Genomic DNA, 20275 nt, shown 5'->3' with positions numbered 1-20275 from the left:
AGCAGTAGTGATGAAAAAAACCTCAGAATTGCACATTCTAGTAATACTACTAGAGTAATCTCTTGATTTTGCCTTTTATGAACAAAACTACATGAGTTAATACAAGTCCACACATTCATGTATAGATTACATCGGCTATGTGTAAATTATTCTAGTTCCTGTCCCTTTGTGCATTGTTCTATCCCTTGTATACCAGTCCTGAAAATACCTAGCCTCTGCCCTTTTTCAGTTGGTGCATTTGTACCTGATATTTGGTGTTAGATTTTTTTATTTTTAATTAAAAGGACCTTGACGTTTCACTGCATATGCTTCCCATATAATTTTCCTTTGTGTGAGAGCATGCAGCCCAATGCAGTGGTTGATGTCGTAGGATCACAGAATGGTTTGGAAGGTACCCTATAGGCCATGTAAGTTTCAACCTCTTCCAGAGGCAGGGATGCCTTCCACTAGAGCAAGGTGGTTCAGAGCCCCATCCAGCATGAACCTAAAACACTTCCAGAGATGGAGCATCCACAGCTTCTCTGGGAAAGCTGTCCCAGTGTTTTATTATCCTAAAAGTAAAAAATTCCTCCTAATTGTCTAATCTAAACCTGCCCTCTTCCGGTTTAAAGAAATTGTCCCTTGTCCTGTCACCACAAGCCCTTGTAAAAAGTACTCCTCCAGCTGTCTCATAAGCCCCCTTTATGTAGATTAAATATTTATGAAATACTAAACACTACCAGAACTATAAGGTTTATGCATTGCCCAGTAAACTATACTTCATTTTGTCTGTTCATTTTTACACATCTACTTTACGAGTAGTAAACTTTACTTTACAAGTAAACTTCCTAAGCTAGTTTACCTTTCCATGTAATATTAGTATGCAGTACCTTTTCCCCTTCCAGTGTCTGTCTTGTCATAGTTCATAACTGCTCACACAAAACTTCCTTCACCCTGGATTCGGTTCTAAGGCTGCTGTAGAGGGGGATATTAGAGACTCCACTGAACATCTGTGTCAAGTGCCTCTGCAATTGACAGTTAGATCTCTACATTAGTTTTGCTTTTAGCAAGGAAGCTTTTTGAGTAAGAAAGTGTCCAGTCACTTCAGGGTACTCAACTAGAAGTACTCTATTCATCTGCAGTACAGTCAGCAGGTTAGAAGAAAGATGTCTGTCAGCAATGACTTGTGGATATAAGAGCTGCTGATGAGTTTGCCCATTTCCAGATTTAATAATTTGGATTCCACAGTCTGTATTTGCCCAGTTGTACTTCTGGGCTTTGTGTGGTTGAAAGGCAGTTACAGCACACAGTACAAGGACTGTTGTAAGTGTATGTGTCTGGGAAAATGACTCTAAAGCCTAGAGTGGCTTTCGAGTAACCCAGAACCTACACTCCACTTACAGTTTACTATACCAGGTACTACCAGTTCATCATGTAGAGCTGAGTGCCAGAGCCATACTGGAATACAGTGTGTCTCAGAATCAACTTCCCTAAATGCATGTTTTCTTTCAAATAAGTTTTTACTCTGCAATATCTGCCATTGTGTCCAAATTAGTCTTTACCCCCAGTCACACCACAAAGATGTAAATTTCTACTCAAAACAATAGCTGAAAACTGTGGTATTCTTCAGTCTAGAAAAATTGTAAGTTAGTGTATGGAGATCCTGATGATTAATGGCTTGGGCCAGCTGATGACTTTGGAAAACTTGAATTTGTTGAGAAGATGCAGCTATTCCAAGACTTCCTTGCTTTTTGACATTCTGTTTTTTTTCCCCCTTCTGTAATAATCTATAAAGACCCACATAACTTTCCTTCAACTTGCATGCTGTTGGTCTGGACGGGTTGGTCAGAAATCATATGAACCGATATAAAATCAATTTTGTAAATCTTTCTTTCTTTCTTCAGTGCCTTACGGCGTGGGAGTCAATTATACCACTATTGCAAGACAAGCCAGAGACCAAATAAGAACTACCTTCATGGACAGTCTAGCACTTCTATGCTCACTACCACTAGTCATACTGGAACTGTATGGAGACTCTTTTTTTTAAGTTGACTGAAATGACAGCTGCACTTAGTTTTTCAGAGTATCTGTTCCAGCCTATTTGAATTTTTTTTTCTCATTTTTTGTGTTTAAAATGGGTTATGTTTCATCTTTTTTAGTTACCTTGAATGGTTCCTTCTTTATCCTATGGAGTGATTGGGGTTCATAGTGAAAGTGCATGGGGATCTTGATAAATTTACCTCTCTAGTCTGGAAGGAACTGATGAGTGGAGCACTAAAAAGATGAAAATAAAACTCTACTGCAAGGTGCCAAATGACATCTTTATTACCATTCTGTTTTGTTTGCCTCAAACCCCCAATAATTATTTCTGTAATACAGTACTCCAGTACTCCCTAACCAATCCTTTTTTTTTTTTTTAATGGACAAGGGAAGGCTGGGAAAGAATATTTTGTGGTTTGCTATCACCCGTGTGCTCCCTCTGGAAGAAATGGTCTCTGTAGACTTTTCTGTCCGGGAGTTGGGCTGTTTCTAGGCAGACCATACCAATACCAGCTGCAGATAGCTGGTGATGCAAGCATGAATTGTGGTTTTTGTAAGTGTGGCATGCTGTTGGTTCATACTGAGTATCTTTGTTTACCTTGGTGATTATGAAGTAATGTCAGTTGACTGAAGTGTTCTTGTGACTGACTTGGGGATCAAAACCAGCCTAGCTGTGGGAATGAGTTGGACTGCAGCTTTTTGAAGGTTGTGGGAGTGGGGGAAGAAGCATGAATTTTTAATTTTTCCACAGTTAGCTCTGGAAGGTGTGTGGTGGAGATCTCTTACACCATACTTTATATATGGGTTTTACTAGAGCCACTTTAGGCACCTGAAGATGCCTGCTGTAGTAAAAGTAGAACTCTGCTTTCTCTCCCCATGCTTTCTTTGGAGAAGCCAAAGGGTGTCAAATGATTCCTTCCACCAAGCAGGGCAAGAGTGTGTGAAACTTGCCTTAAATGGGTTGGTGGGGGATAGATGGGTACCCTATTAGGTACACATAGACTTCATACCTGTCTCTGCTGAACCACATGGCAAGTCTTTTAGGATTGCTTTTGTTACAGATCTATTTTCTGAGTAGTTTTGGTTGGCCTTTAGAATTGCAGCTGCTTCTGCAAGTCTCTTTTTTGTCCTTGCTCTTGCAGTCCAACCTGAAGTAAATGCCTACTTGGTATTAATGGCCTCAGGAATGCTGATGTGTTTAACCATCCCTAGTGAGGGGGGGATTGGGGCTCATGAGTGTAATACTGGGATTTAGGGCAATAAATAACTCCGCTTACTGCTAAATTTGAGTGATTACTTGTTCTCTGGCAACATTCTTGCAAAGAATGTGAACAGTGATTGATTTTGTGCAACTTCTCTGTTCTCCTGTAACAACCTACCAGGCGCGCTAGTCTGATTTAGAATTTATTCCTTCATAAACACCAACTGAACATGCAGCCAGCCTTCTCAGCCTGGTGGCTTTATGGAACTCTCAAGATGAGTTATTGCAGCACTGTGGTAGCTGTCAGCCTAATGAGAGGGTGCTCTCTGCATGAAAAAGTATAAGACATTTTAAGAAATTTTTCTTTTCGGCTCAGCCTTCATTGACAGCTCTGTGGTACTAAATGAACTATGTTTCTTGTTTTAAGGTCAGTTTGTCAATATGCAGCTTTTGGTGTAAGTGAGAACTCTGGTTTAAGTTACTGTTAGGTTCAGAATCACAAACTCCTCTTGTTCAGGGGAAGTACTTAAGGGGATCATCTTGCAGCAATCTAGAATAAGCACTTGCATACTATCTAACAGTCTGTCTTTCTGTCTTCCCCGTTTTCCACAAAGAAAGACCAACATGCTTTTTGATTTAGTTCACGTAGAGTAAATGGAATTTTTTAGTTGACTCTACAACATCACTGGGACTGAAGCAAAATATGTTTTGAACTAATATTTAGTCAGTCTTCCCACCATCTTATTAAAATAAACAGCATAAGATGAGTAGAAAGAATGGTGTTTTTTTCCTACAGGTGGTTTCATCTGATGCATTACAACACTAAGGGACTCTTCCTGCTTTGCTTTATGTCAAACTGAAGTGGGTGGTGCTTCTGGGGAATTCAGCAGTTAACATCACAGCTGTTCATGAGAAGCATAATGGACAGTGGAGAGTACCAAGTGAAGTTCAAATCAACATGTAACTGTTGAGGCTGGAGCTGCTGAAGATCAGGATAACATATGTGATCTGGACCAAAACATCTTAAGCTCTTACAAGGGAAGTAAAATGTGATATTCAAAGGAGAAGTCTTCTGCCAGAATTGCTGCAGTGTGCGTAGGTGGGTTTCAGTTCCTGCAGGCTGTGGAGTGGTCTGTTTTTATGTTGTAAATCACAAGGTAGTTGAGGGAGAGGCTGCGGGTGAGGTGTGGGGAGGATCCTGACTGTGATATTTGGGGCAGCCATGCCAGTCAGGAAAACTACAAAAGTTGCAGGAAATTCCTGAAAGATGTGCAGAGTGACACTTGTATCACATAACTGGTGTTAGAGGGAGATTGAGTCCTGAAATGAGAGTGAAATTCTTAACATGTTATCCTGTAATCCTTATAGAAGTCTTTACTTTGGATGGTCCACACTTCCGTGAGAGAAATAGAAGATACTGGTAAATTGGAACCAGGAGAGGTGCAGGAGCATCATCTTTGAATAACTTGTTGAGTGTTATGTCACTTAAGATGACTCTCTGCATGTGCACCAAAATGACACCAAAAGTAGTCAGCAACCTTTTTATAAGCCTGTTTAACATGTGGTTCTTTCAGCAGTCCTTAAATCAGCCCAGTTTTCCTCATAATGCATAGCCAGGGCAAGGCCCTCTCAGCAGATGCATAATTCACTGCTGCATAGTTACTTCTGTATAGTTTCTGTGGTGTTTGTTTCTTCTCTTAAGTAGCACCAGCACAAGATCTTGTTTCTATGTTCAGTAAAGGACCATGCATTGTTCATGTATACCTTATCAGGTTCTAAATCTTGCAATAAACATAGATATTAAAACATTGTGGCTTTTTCAGGTATACATTGAAAAATGATAAGGTAAGCCCTGAAGACACAAACAGTTTTGGTGTGAGTTGTATTAAAGAATAAAGTATGACTCTTCACTGAAATCTGCTTGGATTTTTGCTGCACTAGAACTTGTGCTAAGGATAAAATAGTGGAATAACTGATAGAAACAAAGCAGGAATGGCAGAGAACAAAGCAGTTCTCTGGAGGTACTGTGCGGTAGCCTTGAAGCAGTGGCTCTGCATAGCCTGTTCATGACACATATTGCTTCAGGTGTCAGTCCTGCAGATTCAGGGGTACCAAGGAGTTCTTTCCCAGATCAGCAGGGACTATTCGTTATTTTAACAGGAGCCATGCTTTTGTTAAAACAGGCACAATTTAACTGGATATTCTTATGATTATTGTTGCTGATTGTTGAAAATCCTTGTCCTAATAACCACTGAACAAAATTGTATAGACTAAATTAGCTCATTAGATGTTCTGCCATCTTAAATTCTGAAGGTAGAACATTTTTTCCTTGGCTACATTAAGCAAATGTGGTTAAAATGAGGACTTTTTTTTTTAAGACAGGCAAGTTGCTATTTCTTGTTGTATTATTTTTGTTTCCCTCTTTTGAAGTAAAACTGGGGATCACAGGAATAAACTTGCCTTCTGGCAGACTGAATGTGGCATTTAAAGCTTTCTGAGAGTGCTGTTGAACCAATTTACAAACTAAAATGGCAGTGCTTAATTCTGTGCTTAGCCCTTGAAAATCTTGCTGAAGTATCTGACCTGTAGAAATACTTAGTAATTAACTGGACAAGTTTTAAGGTTGCATGCCTAAAGCACAGTAAATCTGCAGAAAATAATGAACTTTCCAAAGAGGTATAAGTAGATCACCGTTACGTAAATGGCATGCTAAAACAATACAGACTAGTCACTGTCCTAGACTACTTTGAAGGTCTTGGTATTCTGTGCTTTGAAGTTAAACCATTTCCTTAACCCTGGTGCTGGGATATGTATCCATACCTTCAGATTAAGCTGTACCATTGTGGCCAGTGCAACATTCCCACTGCACAGATTGCTGAGGGCCAGTCTTACAATAAGAGCCAAAGGGCTTTTGTCTAAAATAAAGAAGCACCATCCTTGTTCTCGCTTTTCTGTGCCTGCATCCCACTTTCCATCCATAACGTCTGGAGAGTTTGGCCATGCAGATGAAGTCAAGCTGTCTGTGAGCTTCACACACTTGTGTTGAAGGTGTCAGTGATGGGGACCAAAACGGTGCTGGTTCCTTGTCCAGACTCTTCTGCTTTCATTCTATAAACCACTCACCAGAACTAGAGTCACTGTTTATACCATTAAAATATAAAATGAAAGCTGTGAAAAGACACCTCTGTGTGAATTAGCTAGTAAATGATGTAAAACTGGGAAGGAAGCTTTTGCTTCCTGTACTTAGTCAAATCTGGCATCTATGCTCTTGTTCTGACTCGCAGGCTAGGAAATGTTGTCTTGCCTTCTGGTGCTGGCATGTTTCTATACCCTTTCATATATCTCATTAAATATACTTTGTGCATTGTTTACTATGGAGCTAGTATTGATGGAGAAAAATGCTTTGAGGTAAAACTGTTTGTAATTCTCTATTAGTGTGTAAATTTTTTTTAAATGCACCATTTGTTTACCTCAATTAATTTAATGGAATGGACCAATAAATGTATAAAAGATTACTCCTTTACTTAGAATAAAGTTTCTTTTTTTTGCAGTCTTCACTGGTGAAATTATGTGTGTGCTTATTTTGCTAAGCAGCTTACTATTTTACTGTAGAAATATCTTCCCCTAAAATCTTCTTCCCCAGTTGATCTAGCTAGAAATTATCTGACCTGTTTCTGCATTACTTCTGGTACTGAGAGTGAAGGAGCTGAGGAAAGATTGGGCAGGGGGGGCAGGGAAACGACAGGGTGGTAGCAACTTCCTAAGAGCAAGGGACTGTGTAATGATGAAACAACTGCTTGCTATACCTCTGGCTCAAACTGAAGCTGCCTGATTTACCTCCAGATTATTTCAGTTATTTAAGGGCTTTTAACTTCCCATTACTTAGTCCAGGACCTTGGAAGCCGCTTAATCCTTCTTAGTTCAATTAGCATTTAAGCAGACACATCCATGTGAGACATGCCAGACTTTTAACTCGTGTTTGGATTAATGTGACATCATCTCACTACTTGCTGTGTTGCATGAGATTCCCTTCCAACCCAGATTAAAGCTGAGGCAGCGTGGTGCCTATTACATGGTATCAGTGTCCCTATACCTCCATAAATCCTGTAGGAGCTGTGTGCTGAACTTACCTGTTTGTAACCTGTTACAGGAGTAGCACATCTTGGTGGTGTGAGCTGAAACACCAGCATTAGCTCTTAGTCCTTGCATGAGCTCTGTTGAAGGACTGTCCAGGGACAGTGGGACAATCTCCCGGAAATCAGGGTCATGAACATCTGTTCGGGGGTGTTTTATTGTAAGGATTACTAAAATTCTGTTAATCTTACATATTTTTACTGTGGTATTTCTCTATTTAATGGTCTTGTATGTAACATTAATTGTCTGGGCTGATAACATCTACAGGAGGTGGAGAGCTGGTGTATCCTGCTGATGGCCCTGTGCACATGGCATGTGGCTTGCAGCCCTGTTTCCTCAGCCGAAGTCACACAGCTGCCCTGAGATTTATGAATTAACAGACAAGAAGGAACTAATGGAAAACTGATCCTCTGCTTTACACTTCCACCCTGAATGATGTGTCTAGAAATGCCATTTTCATTTATAGCCTATATTCTTGTCCCTCTTTGGTATTGCTAACCAGCCTAGCAGAATGCTCTAAGGACTGCTGGTGTGCAATAGGCAGTGTACATTCACTGCAGGATGGGGTGCGTGCTGCAGAAATAACAAGGCAAACATCTCTTCCTGGGCAAGCTTAGTGGCCAAGAGGTTGTGGCATGCTGTGAAATGGAAAAACAAATGCTATGTGTCCTGTTGTGTTGGTAACTGTAGGGACTAATGATAACAATGAGAAGATGCCTCTGTTACTCAGTCAGAATCTCAAGGGAGCCAGTGGTTGACCGTTGTTTGATGGCCACAAAGCTGTAAAGAACAATAAAACATGCAGATAATAAGAATTAGCTAACTAGCTTCTCAAACTGCAGTCTGCCCTTCCCACGTCTATCTCCTAGACTTTGCTGGGGTGTCTGGAGCTGGCTGAGTGCTGCTGGGATTCCTCTCAATGACCTACCGGCCTTTCTTGTGTACAAGCAGTGACATGGGCACCATTTGTCATCCTTTATTAACCCATGTTTGTATTGATAATGGTACTTCTGTTTGGAACCTATATTAAAAAGCATTTGAGTAGCTAGCAGCAAACCCTGTTAAAGAGAGGGTTGCACATAAGAAAGAAGTCTTTTGTGTCTGGGAGATCTGAGGAGGAAAGCAGAGCTGGGGGAATGGTAAGTAGGAAATAGCCTTCCCCACACTAGTAGTCCTGAAGACAATGGTTGTCAATGCATTCACAGACCCAGAAAGCCTCTGGATAAAACAGGGGTGATGGTAGAGCTTTCCTTAGTGTTGCTTTTTCTTCCTCTCTGAGTGTTGCCACTAAAGTCAGTATATATAGTGCTTTTAGACTTTGTACTACTATATTTTGTTTAAACGACAGCAGAGCTAGGCAAGAATTTTGCCTGGAATCAGGCGTTAGCCTATCCAGTACATGCCTTATATCTGAATGAAAATATTGTTATATGGACTAAATACAGACATTATCACAGTTTACTTCATACAGAAAAGCTTTCTAGTAATGTAAGAAGCTGGAGAGTCTTGGGAAGGCTCTAATGGACAAAGTGAGATACGGAGGGAGACCCTTCAAAAATTCTGTAGAAGTAGATAAAGGGGTTGTTCCAGCTTTCTCTCTTCAAATTTAGCTGGTTTTGAGCTTAAAAGTTGTTCCTGACATTGTTCCTCATGTCCCTCCATGGTGGTACAGTTGAGTGAATTCAGTGGACCAGAAAAGTAAAAAGTTAAAAAAGTAAAAAAAGTAAAAGTTTTTTTAAAAAGTAAAAGTTTTCCTTCACTGTGGTAATGGTTTATCTTTGAAACACTTGAGGGAGATTCAGATTATTCTTTTCTGTCACAATGGGTAAGTAATATATAACAGATTTTTTTAAAAAAACACACTTTACTTTGTGTAGGGTTATTCCTTCATTCTTCTTACTGCTATTTTCACAGTATCAAACACATTTGTGTGAATGCTTTGTCCCCTGGGATTACTAGCTTTTAAAGTGCCAAATACTCTTCCTACAGCAATTCCTGTTACATTAAACAAAAATAAGATAAAAGACACTGGCTAGACATTGCTACTTTCATTCTTTGAATCTCCTTGATATTTGTCAACTAATCTCTAAGTTTCTTTTTTTTTCGCCTTTTTTTTTATTATTATTATTATTCAGTTGGTGGGGGGGAATTTTTTCTTTTTAAAATACTTTCCTGTCTGAATGATGTATTTTAGACCTAGAATCAGGAAGCACAGAGAAAAGACAATGTGTCCTTTTGACCAAAATCTTTCCTATTTCTTACCTTAAAGGGATGAGACTCAGGCAGCCAACTAGAAAAGACAAAATGAAGCAGAAGCCGCTGTACCAGTCCAGTGTGTTTTGGTAGATTTTGTTGTAGACTGTAGATGTCACTACTCCCGTGGTGACTAAAGACAGCTGCAGCAGGACAAACACCTTACCTGTAAAACAAGAACACAGTTTGTTACTGGAGATTAACAAACCGGCTGTGGTACCTCCTTGACAAGTCCAGGATCACAAAGTGTAGCCATTGCTCCACTAACACCAGATGGCATGAGCTTGTACCTGCTTCTGTTCTAGAATGGAATTCTGCTCTAGACCACAATTAAGATATTTTTCCTTCTTTTAGGCTTCGGATGAAAGATTCAACTGGAAAACTGTCTACCTAAACATACATATATAAGTCTACATATAAAAGTAGCTGCTTGTAAGAGCAGCAATAAACCAGTCAGTAAGTGTTTTGTTTTCCTAGAGGTAGAAGAATAGTCTAGAGCTGACCTCTTCAGGGCAGGAGAAATTTTAGTCAGGGTCTGCTTGTGGCCTAGGCCAGAAAAGTGGTTCACATGGTTGAAATTACACTAATGCCTGAAATAGGGATGTGTGTGTCATTTGTATATTTCATGGAAGAAAGGCAGAAACTGAATTCTAGTTGAAACCACTCTTTACTGAAGGGTTTCTGTCATGATAAATGGGTGAAAGGGAAGTAATCCAGCCCTGCTGGGACTTGCAGACTGGGGGCAAGGTCAGGGCTGTGTGCTGAGCTTGCTGCCCTGGTAGCCTTCTGCAGCCACTCGGCTGCAGCAGCCACCAGCTAAGGAGATGAGACAGCAGAAAGCAAGTGCTGCTCTGCTGCACGGTCTTACTCGAGGTCTGGGCTGATGCTGTTACCATGCACAGCCCATATGGCTCAAGGTGGAGGTTAAAACATTTGATTTATGGTGATTAATTTGGAGTATGAGCTGTGCTGTTTGTGGCAGGTGTAGATGATTTTGCTGTGGTGGATGTTGAGGGAGCACAAGCAGTAGGAATGAGCTGGTGGCAGAGCAGTGTCATGTTCATAGGGTAGAAAGGAAAAGGATGTGAAGGATGCAGAGGAAACATGCTTGGAGGAGGTCTGAGGAGTTGTGGGCTTGTGGTACTGTTTGAATGAATGGCCAGTCCTGTATCTTGTGTCTATATCTAGCTCATTGGACCAAAAATGGTAGGTCTGAATATGTTGCTGTAAAATGCATTTTACTAATTTTTAATACATATTTTAGTGAAAAATAAAAAAAATAACACATATTTTAATGATAAAAAAATATCCAGCTGCTGTTCCAAGAAGGATCTTTTTTTATGCAAAACTTACTCTTTGTAGTTAAATCATGCCTGACAGGAACAAACAGCCAAACACCTGAAGAAATGTTTAGAGAGCATAACTGAAAAAAAGATGAAAATAATCCGTCCTTCCAAAACTGGAAGTAAAAGAAGCCAGATATAAATGGTGTGAATATCACAGTGCTTCAACTCGATGTCCTGCAGTACTGTGTTTTTGAGCAGCACCTCAGCTGTTTTCCCCACCTTTGAACTATATACTGATTGTAATCTTTTGAAGTATGTGCTGAAAATTCAGTGGATAAATAATGATGCAACCAAGGACAAGAAGATTGGATGTGAGAATCTTGTCCAACAAGTTTCTCTGCTTCTCCCTTCCTGTTTGCGGTATCATGTGTTCTGGTATAATTACACAAAACACAGATTGCAGCAATGATTTACCTTTCTCTTGGTACTCTAGGCTGAATAAAGGAATTTCAGCGGGTTTTGGTTGGTAAGGTAACCAAAATACTCACCGTAGGATGATCCCTCAACATGCTTGGACAACATGGACCTGATGGTTGGTAAGGGGATGAGGGCAAAGAGCATCACTGCCCGTGCTGTAATGCAATGAATTTTGAGTTATCACCAGTACCTGCTCTTTGTGACCCAACACAGCCACTGCTTTTGAAGATTACATGCCTCTGGCTTGTCCAGGCACCTTGCTTCACATTTTCTCATTCCTTGAGTGCTAAAAAGATGTGGTTCCTTACTTCATCCAAGGCAGATTAGCCACCTACTGCTCCCATTAGCAGAGGTGTTTTGCCCAAGCTAGACACAGTCTCTTGTTCTCAGCCAGACGTCCCAGTGTAGATGAGATCCTCACTCTCCTTTGAGAGACTGAGGATGAACATTTAAGTCTGAACCTGCAGAGAGAGCCACTTGTGCTACACAGCCTTGACTGGAACAGTACCTTTATAACACTACATCTGTCTTGTATCTTGGTATTCTAGCCTGTCTCTACTGTGAAAATTTATAGGGAGCTGGGATTACCTTCCTGTCAGCCGAACCAGCTTCAGTGAAGATTTGGTCCATATCTAGTGTACCAAGGTGTCTCTGCAGTGCAGGGAATAAGCATCCTACACACTGTAGCAGCATGTCTTCAGGATGAAGATGAGCTGACTTATTAAGCAATGTTTGGGGTTTTTTTGTTGTTTTTTTAAATTTTTTATTCCCCAGCTTGATTGGCTAAACAAACAAAAGCTCTTAAAATTTTCATTGTGTTTGGCTTAGTACACAAATACAATATCTTATCATATTTCCCTTTAGAACAACTTTGCTTAATTTTTCAATTTCCCATTCCCTTTAGGGACAGACAAAATAATCACTTCAAGACATTTATCTCCAGGGTCTTTCTCATCTTTAAGAAGCAAAACCTTAAAGCCATGCAATAGACAATACTCTGTGAGATACCTCTGCCACAATGAATGCAGTTCTTGGATTTTGCTTTTTGTCATAGATTACCTCCCAAAAGTAAACTTGCCTTTCCTTTATCATGGGATGCTGCCCCACCTATTGTTACCTGTGCCTTAGTAATTTATATAGTGTGGGATTTATAAACTATATTATTGTGATATTTACAGCTCCCATGTTTCATTAAGTTTCCCATCAGCTGTAAGTGCTTTCATATGACAAAAATAAATCACATTTTAAGATGTTACATAATAGGAAGCCTTTGCCATTTTGCTTCTCTTGTAGCCTTGAGCCTTACCTCAGAAGGAGCAAGTGCTTCCTATGGCTGCAGTGATGTGGTCCTACTAGTACAGGGAGTCAGCAACAATTCCCAGTCCCCCAGAGTGTGAACATTGTTCTGCTAAGATATGGTCCATGAGCAACTGATGAATTACAAGTCACTGGGCCTTAAACTAACCCTTGGCAGGAGCGTATGACTCCTCAGGATATTGTAGAGTGTTGAGTCTTAAGAGTACTAAGGGAGATGTGGGGAAAGGAATAATAAGAATGCTTTCTTCCAAATTGCCCATGTGATGATCTGCCTAACTCCCTGCTTGCTGACTTGTTATGAAGCAAAGCAAAAAGCTCTTCCAGTGATGTTGAAACACCCCTTTCTCAGCGTGTATTTGCTCATGTTAGTGGTTGTTCAACTCACCAATGTAGAACAGGAATGTCCACCGCACAAAGGCCATGATGAGAATGCCAGCGCTGAACGATGCTACTCCAATCATGATCATGGTAATATCCCTCAGGTATCTGGAGAACACGAGTACCCCTAGGAAACTGGTAATGAAGATCACATACCCAGCAGCATTGCCGTGGCCGATCTCCACAGCATTCCAACTTAATGGTTCCCTGAGCAAGAACAGTGGGAGTACATTCATGGCACCAACCACAGCAAGGTCATAGAGGATTGCTGCCACAAACAGCAGGATGATGATGAGTTTCGAGGGTGATACTGGAGTGGAGATGCTGCCCTCTGAAGGTTGGGAACTGCCTGCTATTGCTGCTTCTGCTGGCTGACCACCCACCTGCCCTGCACTCTTGGCTTTGGCTGGGCAGGAAGCTGCTGGCTTGGGGACTGTGAGGACAAAAATGGTGTAGAGGAGACAGAAGGCATAGCAAGCAATGCTGCAGCACACCAGCACGGTCCCTTCTCGATAGCGGTCATTGAAGCCAACAAAGAGGTAGCCAGATGCCATGCTTCCCAAAAAGCCAGCCAGGCCGTACACCAGTTCAATAATGATGAGCCGCAGAGACCTCTTGCTTTCAGAGGACCCCAAGGATCCCAGAGCCATGATGCCTGCCCAAAGTGTGGTGAAGCCTCCTGTCAGGCCATTGAAGGCAGCAGCCCCATACATCACCTCCACTGGCCAGCCCAGCAGGATCAGGAGGAGCAGGAGAGTCTTGGAGCCCAAATAACCAAGAAGAGGGAAGCAGATGGGGATCTTCCTATGTATCCTATCCCCCAGCTTGGACAAGCCATAGGCTGACACCAGTGGGCTCAGGCCCAGAACTAGGTTGTAGATGATATAAAAGTTAGATACAGCCTTCTGCTGAGCATCTTCCAGGACGTGGGAGGGAGCAGTGCTGTTGGTCTGGTTGTAGTAGTTCTTCACTACCAGCAACAGTGCTGTGTCGTAGAAGGCACTGGCCACTTGGGAACCCGCAACCACTGGCTCAATCCATGTCCTCATTGCCATTATTCCCACCACGCTGCCAGTCACCACCTCTTCTTGGAGAGAGCTGCTTTCAGAAGCACGTGAGGAAACAGTACGTGGGGAAACAGCTCCTCAGATGCTCTGCTCTGGAGGCATGTTTGGAAACAAGCAGTGAAAGGAAAAGCAAAAGGTCTGCCAGGCTGCACAGGACCAGAGAGTTGTGCAAGAAATGATCTCGCTGGCAAGATATTCGCAGCTCACCTTGCTATGTGAATGCACACCTGCACATCCCTGCGCTGCTCTGAGCTCTGGCCCACACATGGGAGGCTTTTGTACAGCCGGAGAACGCCCTGCACTTGTCGACTGCTGCTGCTCCTCTTCCTGGTGTAGTTTCAACAGAGGTCAGATGACCTGGGGAATTTCTCTCTCACAGAGTAGGAAGTGAAAATGCTCTGATGAAGTAATTACTGTAATTTGGGGTGGTGGTTTGTTTTTTGTTTGTTGACTTTTTGGGTGTTTTTTTTCTCCTTTTGGTATCCTTCATGTGTCAGAGAACTCTCAGAGTGGTTGTGGGGACAGGGAATAGCTATGTGCCTTTCTATCAGGTAATTTGTGAATTCCCCTTTACTGCCAGCTCATTTTTTTTTTTTTTCTACATGAATATGTCATTGTCTTTTTTGCTTTTACTCACTTCTGTCTTCCCTGTTGCTACATCATGCCCCTTATGTCATTGTTGTTTCAATAATGAAGTCAAGAAATTACACCAAAAAGAAATTAAAAAGGCAAATGTCTGTTTTTGGTAACCTGTCTCCAGTGGCTGCCACTCTGCTTGCTGCATCCTTTGGCTCCACAATGTGGGAATTTGCAAGAGGGTGAGGGAAGTCCTGATTTACCCAAACACACCCTGTTCCAGTAATCAGGCAGCTCAGCTGCCAGCTGAGGTGGGTGAGAGTCCACCTCTGGAGAAGAGTTTTCCAGCCCTAGCTCCTCAAGGAGATGGCTGTGCATTTCTGCTGGTGCTTACTTCCACAGACTCTCAAGCCTTGCAGCTTGAAGTCAGCTTCCAATTTTGCTGCTGCCTGAAGAGCAGGTAAAGCGACCCACTAAAGCAGGGGCCCGTGGGCATGGCAGTGCTGCTAGCCAGAGGCACAAGGAGCCCTTGGACCAGGATATGGTGCAAGCAGGCTGCCAGCTCCAAGGACAATGCTTGCACTCCCAGCTGCAGGAAGTACTTGGAGGATATTTGGCAGTCTCAAAAATGCAAACTTAAATCATAATGATCTCATTCTGTACTGGTTTAATGAATCATGACAGGCAGAAAAACAATCTGTCCTAGGAAGATTTATGGTCATTATTTTTAAAAATAAAATAATGATGAATTTGAAAAAACAATGTTAAAACCTCCATCTGTTGGACTCTTTGTTGACTCAGGTGACATTTACTCAATGCCACGGCTCAAGAGTTTCTTTTTTTCACTCTCTTTGGTTGTGCAATAATTTTTGGCTTATATTTCGATTACGGGAAGAAAGATACAGGATCTAACAGGGATAGGAGTGGGGAATTGTCCACTAGAATGATTTGCTCTAGATAATTCCACCCTCATCAGAGGATTTTGTTTTTGTTAAACCAAAAGACTCTTAGCCAGATCTAAATTATGTGTGTTATTCCAACAGTTGCCTTTTTTTCTTTTCCCCAGATTAGCTGAGAAAGGTCTCTAGTTTCTTCAGTTTTTCTTTAGAAGTGGGACAGGTTTTTTTTCAGCAAACCCTGAAATATTTCTAGAAGACTGAAATTCCGGATAGCCTTACTGAAAACCCCAAAGCATCAGCCTGTGACCAGTTTAAGCAACACATGCAACCAGAGGAATTGTCTCGTTTTACTTCGCCCAGGAAGCCTTGTGTCTCCCCCCAAGAATTACAGGGAGAGATAAATGACTTGTCCCATTCAACTTCAGTTTGGGACATGGGGTCTGGTGCAAAGGAATCAAATTGGAGTGCAGAGGTAAGTTACAGTCACTGTGCTCGAGACAATGCAAATCTGCTCAACTCCTACATGAGGGATATTTTTCCTCCCCATGTTGTTGCATATCCAGACTGCTTGGCTTATTGAGCCAACACTGTTCAGGCCTAGATAGCTAATGAACTGTGATAAATGTTACTAGTGATCTCATGAATTACATCTGTATTTCCAGGATATTCTGTGTGTTCACTCACATTAAATGTACTTTTTAGAACTAGATCTCATGGAAGAATATATTTCCATGTCAGTAATTGCAAAACTGTAAGTGCTAAAGTATGAGTTTAGCTCAGGCTCCAAAATATTTACTACTGCAAAACAATTTTCACAAATCCCATATTTGATGCCACGTAGTCTTCAAAATTACTATTATGTAGTAATTTTTAGAGGCCCCTGTTCTTATACTATTAATATTTATAGGGACATTTGCATCTGCTTTAAAATATGTTCATGTAGCATAAGTATAGTTGAGCCTTAAGAGAGTGGCCCTTGACATTTAAGAAAACTGTTCCTACAGAATCAGAGACTATATTAACAACAAAAATACAACGATGTAGCCTACTGGAGAAGGAGCACAATGTTTTAGGGCATTTCTCTCTGGAGTGGTCTTGTCTGAAAGCCCAATAGAGGCCCACTAGAGGCAGGGTCAGCACGTGTTTCACCAACTCTTCAACATTTGTCAACCTGGCCAAACCAGGGGTATTTTGTGTTTCTCTGTGGTGATGTTTAACATTCAAATGCAGTATTGCTGTTTGTTGTTTTTTTCCCCAAACAATTTATGGCAGTTCCATCACTTTTTCTTTCTGAACAGAGTTGCCATAGGGATTTCAGCATGCTGGGGCATCTGGGCTTGGCAAGTACCAGCATTCTGGAACTTGGTCGTCAGCATTCCTTGTCTGAAAAGGTCCTTTTGATATCCAGGACTGCAGTGTGGGCAAGTAAGCCCTCTTCATCTCTCTCCCCTAAGCCTGCTAATGGGATCTGTGATTTACAATCCCTGTCTGGCAAGGCATTTTGCCTCCAAGATGGTAAACGAGCTCTAACTCCTCCTCTTCCTACTTGGTGTGTGCAGATTATCCTTTCCACTGTGGCTTTGTGGCAGTGGTAAAGTGAGGAAACATGACTAGGAACAGTAAAGTGCCTGGGTCTGATCCTGGATGGAGCTGCAGCCCCATTACAGCCCCAGAGGGAGGGAGAGCTGTTTGAAAACACTGGGGAGAAGCAGCTGTTTTAGTGATGGCTGGTTTTCCTTTGGAAAATTCTTCATGAAGGCACTCTGTGGTTTGTGAGACTGGGTGCCGCTGTGGCTGTCATCTAATTATATATAGACCCTGTCCTCACAAGGTGTGTGGTTCTGCTTGCAGGATGGGGGAGATGAAGGGAGAATGGGAGCTGTGTGGAAAGGCAGGGGCACAGAGATGCAGCATTCTAGTCCAAGGTAGCTGTCTTGTTGGGTCCAGAGCCAGTGACAGTGGAAGCTAATGCCTGGACAATGTGAAAAAAACCATCTAGCAGCCTTGTTGTGTGGCTCTGAGAAACAACATCAAGGTTGTTTGAGACCTCAGGGTGCCGGTGTCTATGGCACAACAGCTGGTAGGTGTACCATCTCTGTAATAAAATACAGGACCATGCCTTTACAGGTGCACCTGGAGGTGCCTCAGACACCAAAATCTCTGGATCAGCAGTCTGGCATTTGGGAGCTGCAGCACCATCAGACATGTTGGGATCACCTATGGAGACATCTGCTCCCCTCTGCTTCTCCTGGGAGGAAAAGGAAGCACAGGAAGCAGTGGGAGCACACAGGCACCCCTTCCCCCATGCCTTGAGGCCTCATCCACTGCTCCACATGAGCAGTCCAGGTAATGGTTTTGTGCAGGCTGCAAAAACGCTGAGGAGGGATTTGCTCCATGGAGAGACCTCGTGTGGTGCACAGACATGAAGCGTGGAGGGGAGGGGCCACCCCCAACAAGGGTAGGGAGGTCTGCCAGCCCTCCTTTGGAAAAGGCTGGCACTCTGCACCACTTCACCGCTTTCAGAACAACATGGGAGAGCAGCAAGGGGCTGTGACCACTGTCGCAGTTTTCCACTGTGCAGCAACACTGTCCAGTTTTCCTTCAGGACGGTGACTGGCTGACCAAGCAGCACCAGTTACCTGTGTTCCCTTGCTTTTGCCACCAGTCATCATAGTTTTCTCTATTTTTCTCCATTCAGAATTTTCTGCTTACCTTGTTGGTGTCTCCTGTGGGCATATCACCTGCTGAAAATAAAAACACACCATCCTTTGACAGATGCTTTTTGCTCAGTTGGCTTTTCTCCCTTTAGCTTGAGGAATCTGGGCAATTAATAGTCCTGACAGCTAATTGTATGCCTTAAGATTAATCAATCCCCTCTATGGAAGCAGGAAAAAAATGCTTCTTGCAGTACCTGGTGTCTGCCTGATCAGCTGGACCACAGAACCAATCCTGCTGTCGCTCTTAGACAAGCCCCAGATAATCCTCACACTAAACAATTTTTTTCTGTGTGTGTGCGCATCCTCCTTTTCCTTTATATTCATGTCTTTTTTTAAATTGTTGCCAAGGTATAGGTGTGTTTGGAACAGAGGCACTGCAAATTTTCAGAGTGTGCAGGCAGCAACAGCCTTGAGAAAATGGATGAAATAAACTGTCCCACTATTACAGCTTAAGCAATCCTATCTTGCATAATAGTGGATACTCTGAAAAAATTAAATAGCTATAGCAAAAACATGATTATTAAAAAATTTCACTGCTGAATGAACTACAATCATTAATGTATAAAAACTTGGTTCAAACCTGCAGACTTCTCTCCCCTTCCTAAGTGCCCTCCAAAACTATTTTGAAATAATTTTGCTGGTCTGCTTCATATTTTTGGTTTTTGTTTAGGTCTGCAAAACTTTTTGGCAATGATGAATTGGTTCCAAAAAGCCTACAAAAACATTTAAATAACAATATTTTGAAAAAAAAAGAATGCAAGCTCTCTAGAAACATAAATTTGACTTGGGATTTATAAGTTTGGAGAGGATCTTGGTAGTAAGTGTCAACTTGAATTAGAGAAAGATAACACACAGAGCATATTGGAAGAGTAGTATGGCATATATAGAATAAAGGAGGAGAAAGACATAATAAATCACCTATCTTTAGAAGTGAGGGGAAGAAAGAAGAAGAGGCAAGCAAAGGCAAGAAGAGCACTGATTTTTCTGGTCTGATAGGACCTTTGATAAATAACTCAGCCCTAGCCAGGTACAATTAGAGGGAAGTATATCTCTCTATAAGCCCGAGACTCTTACAAGAGGAAGAAGAGTAGGTGGCAGAGGACATCAGGGCAGTGGAGAGAAAAGGGATGAATCCACTCAATTTTCCTGGCTTAGAGGTGGAGATCATCAAAAGCATCATAAATGCATAAAGATATAGGCTCTGCATTTCTGCTCTGTGCAATGCATAGTGCTTTTTCTGGAGAGGAGAGAAGATACATATTACTTTAAAACTTCTGGAGACACCCTTACCTTAATTAATGGTGATCCATTAATTTTCACCTGACAGATGCTAACTCCTTGCCTGGCTAAATTTCTGTTTTTCAGGCAGGTAAAGTCAACACTGAAGCCATGGCCTGCAGTAAGCCCTCAGTGATATCCCAGACATTCAGAGCAGGCACGTGATAATTCACTCCTCACAACCTCTCTATTTACTCTGCTGGGCTGGGTCCTGAGTACAGAAATTGGCTATGGTTTCAGTCATTTAGATTTTTAAATTTTCTGCACTGTTTTAAGCAGAGCACCCTTTCAAACACATTCAGTCACTTGATAAAAAGAAAAAGCAAAAACCAAGAAATAGCATACACGACTACAAAGCTGCAGATGCTGTGGCACATTCCAATGACATTTCTATGCCTTAGCACCCTTTTTTCCATACAGCAGCTCCTCATATGGGGTGTGTTTACTCAACTTTGGCAGCTCAGAAATGAAAAACACGGAAAACTAAATAACAAGATCTCCTTGATTACAGAGCACCATCTGATCCTCTGTGGGCCCCTCACAGGCCCCTCAGCACAGGTGGTGGTGAATGCAGAGCCCACACACAGGTGGTTTTGGGCTACAAGGTTGCATGACAATGCCAATCACTATCTCACTTCAAACAGACTATAATGCCAGCTGAGGATTTCCAGAC

General features: G+C 41.9%; 2 protein-coding genes across 3 annotated transcripts in view; one reads left to right on the top strand and one right to left on the bottom strand.

Moving 5' to 3' along the window:
• Positions 1-6777, top strand: part of SNX30 (sorting nexin family member 30) — a 52537-nt gene extending 45760 nt beyond the window's left edge. Inside the window, exon 9 of the mRNA XM_005530771.3 lies at positions 1884-6777. Coding sequence (XP_005530828.2) covers positions 1884-1943 — 60 coding nt within the window. The 3' untranslated portion in view covers positions 1944-6777. The remainder of the gene's footprint in view (positions 1-1883) is intronic.
• A 121-nt stretch (positions 6778-6898) lies between these two features.
• SLC46A2 (solute carrier family 46 member 2) lies at positions 6899-14428 on the bottom strand. Of its 2 annotated transcripts, XM_005530781.3 has the most exons (4): positions 13073-14428; positions 11442-11525; positions 9617-9773; positions 6899-8134 (listed from the first exon to the last, which is right to left on the bottom strand). In XM_005530781.3, exons 1-4 carry the CDS (start codon positions 14118-14120, stop codon positions 8077-8079), a joined length of 1347 nt encoding a protein of 448 aa, XP_005530838.2. In that variant the 5' UTR covers positions 14121-14428; the 3' UTR covers positions 6899-8076. The 2 variants fall into 2 exon arrangements, with proteins under 2 accessions (XP_005530838.2, XP_087910268.1); XM_088054142.1 differs by lacking the exon at positions 11442-11525.
• Positions 14429-20275: the final 5847 nt, after the last annotated feature.

Source organism: Pseudopodoces humilis, chromosome 4 (assembly GCF_049639895.1).
Source record: "Pseudopodoces humilis isolate 2021_Gansu_Grassland_sample_001 chromosome 4, ASM4963989v1, whole genome shotgun sequence".
Lineage (NCBI taxonomy): Eukaryota > Metazoa > Chordata > Aves > Passeriformes > Paridae > Pseudopodoces > Pseudopodoces humilis.
Note: the sequence above shows the minus strand (reverse complement) of the source record. Positions and strands in the feature narration are given on the sequence as shown.

Excerpts from the sequence above, each read along its gene's own strand:
- SLC46A2 (XM_005530781.3), bottom strand. The coding sequence starts at position 14,120 with ATGGCAATGAGGACATGGATTGAGCCAGTGGTTGCGGGTTCCCAAGTG. Across the intron at positions 11,526-13,072 it reads GACATTCCTGTTCTACATTG|CACGGGCAGTGATGCTCTTT; the intron begins GTGAGTTGAACA and ends ATTGCATTACAG. Across the intron at positions 8,135-9,616 it reads CTGAGTCTCATCCCTTTAAG|CTTTGTGGCCATCAAACAAC; the intron begins GTAAGAAATAGG and ends TGTTCTTTACAG.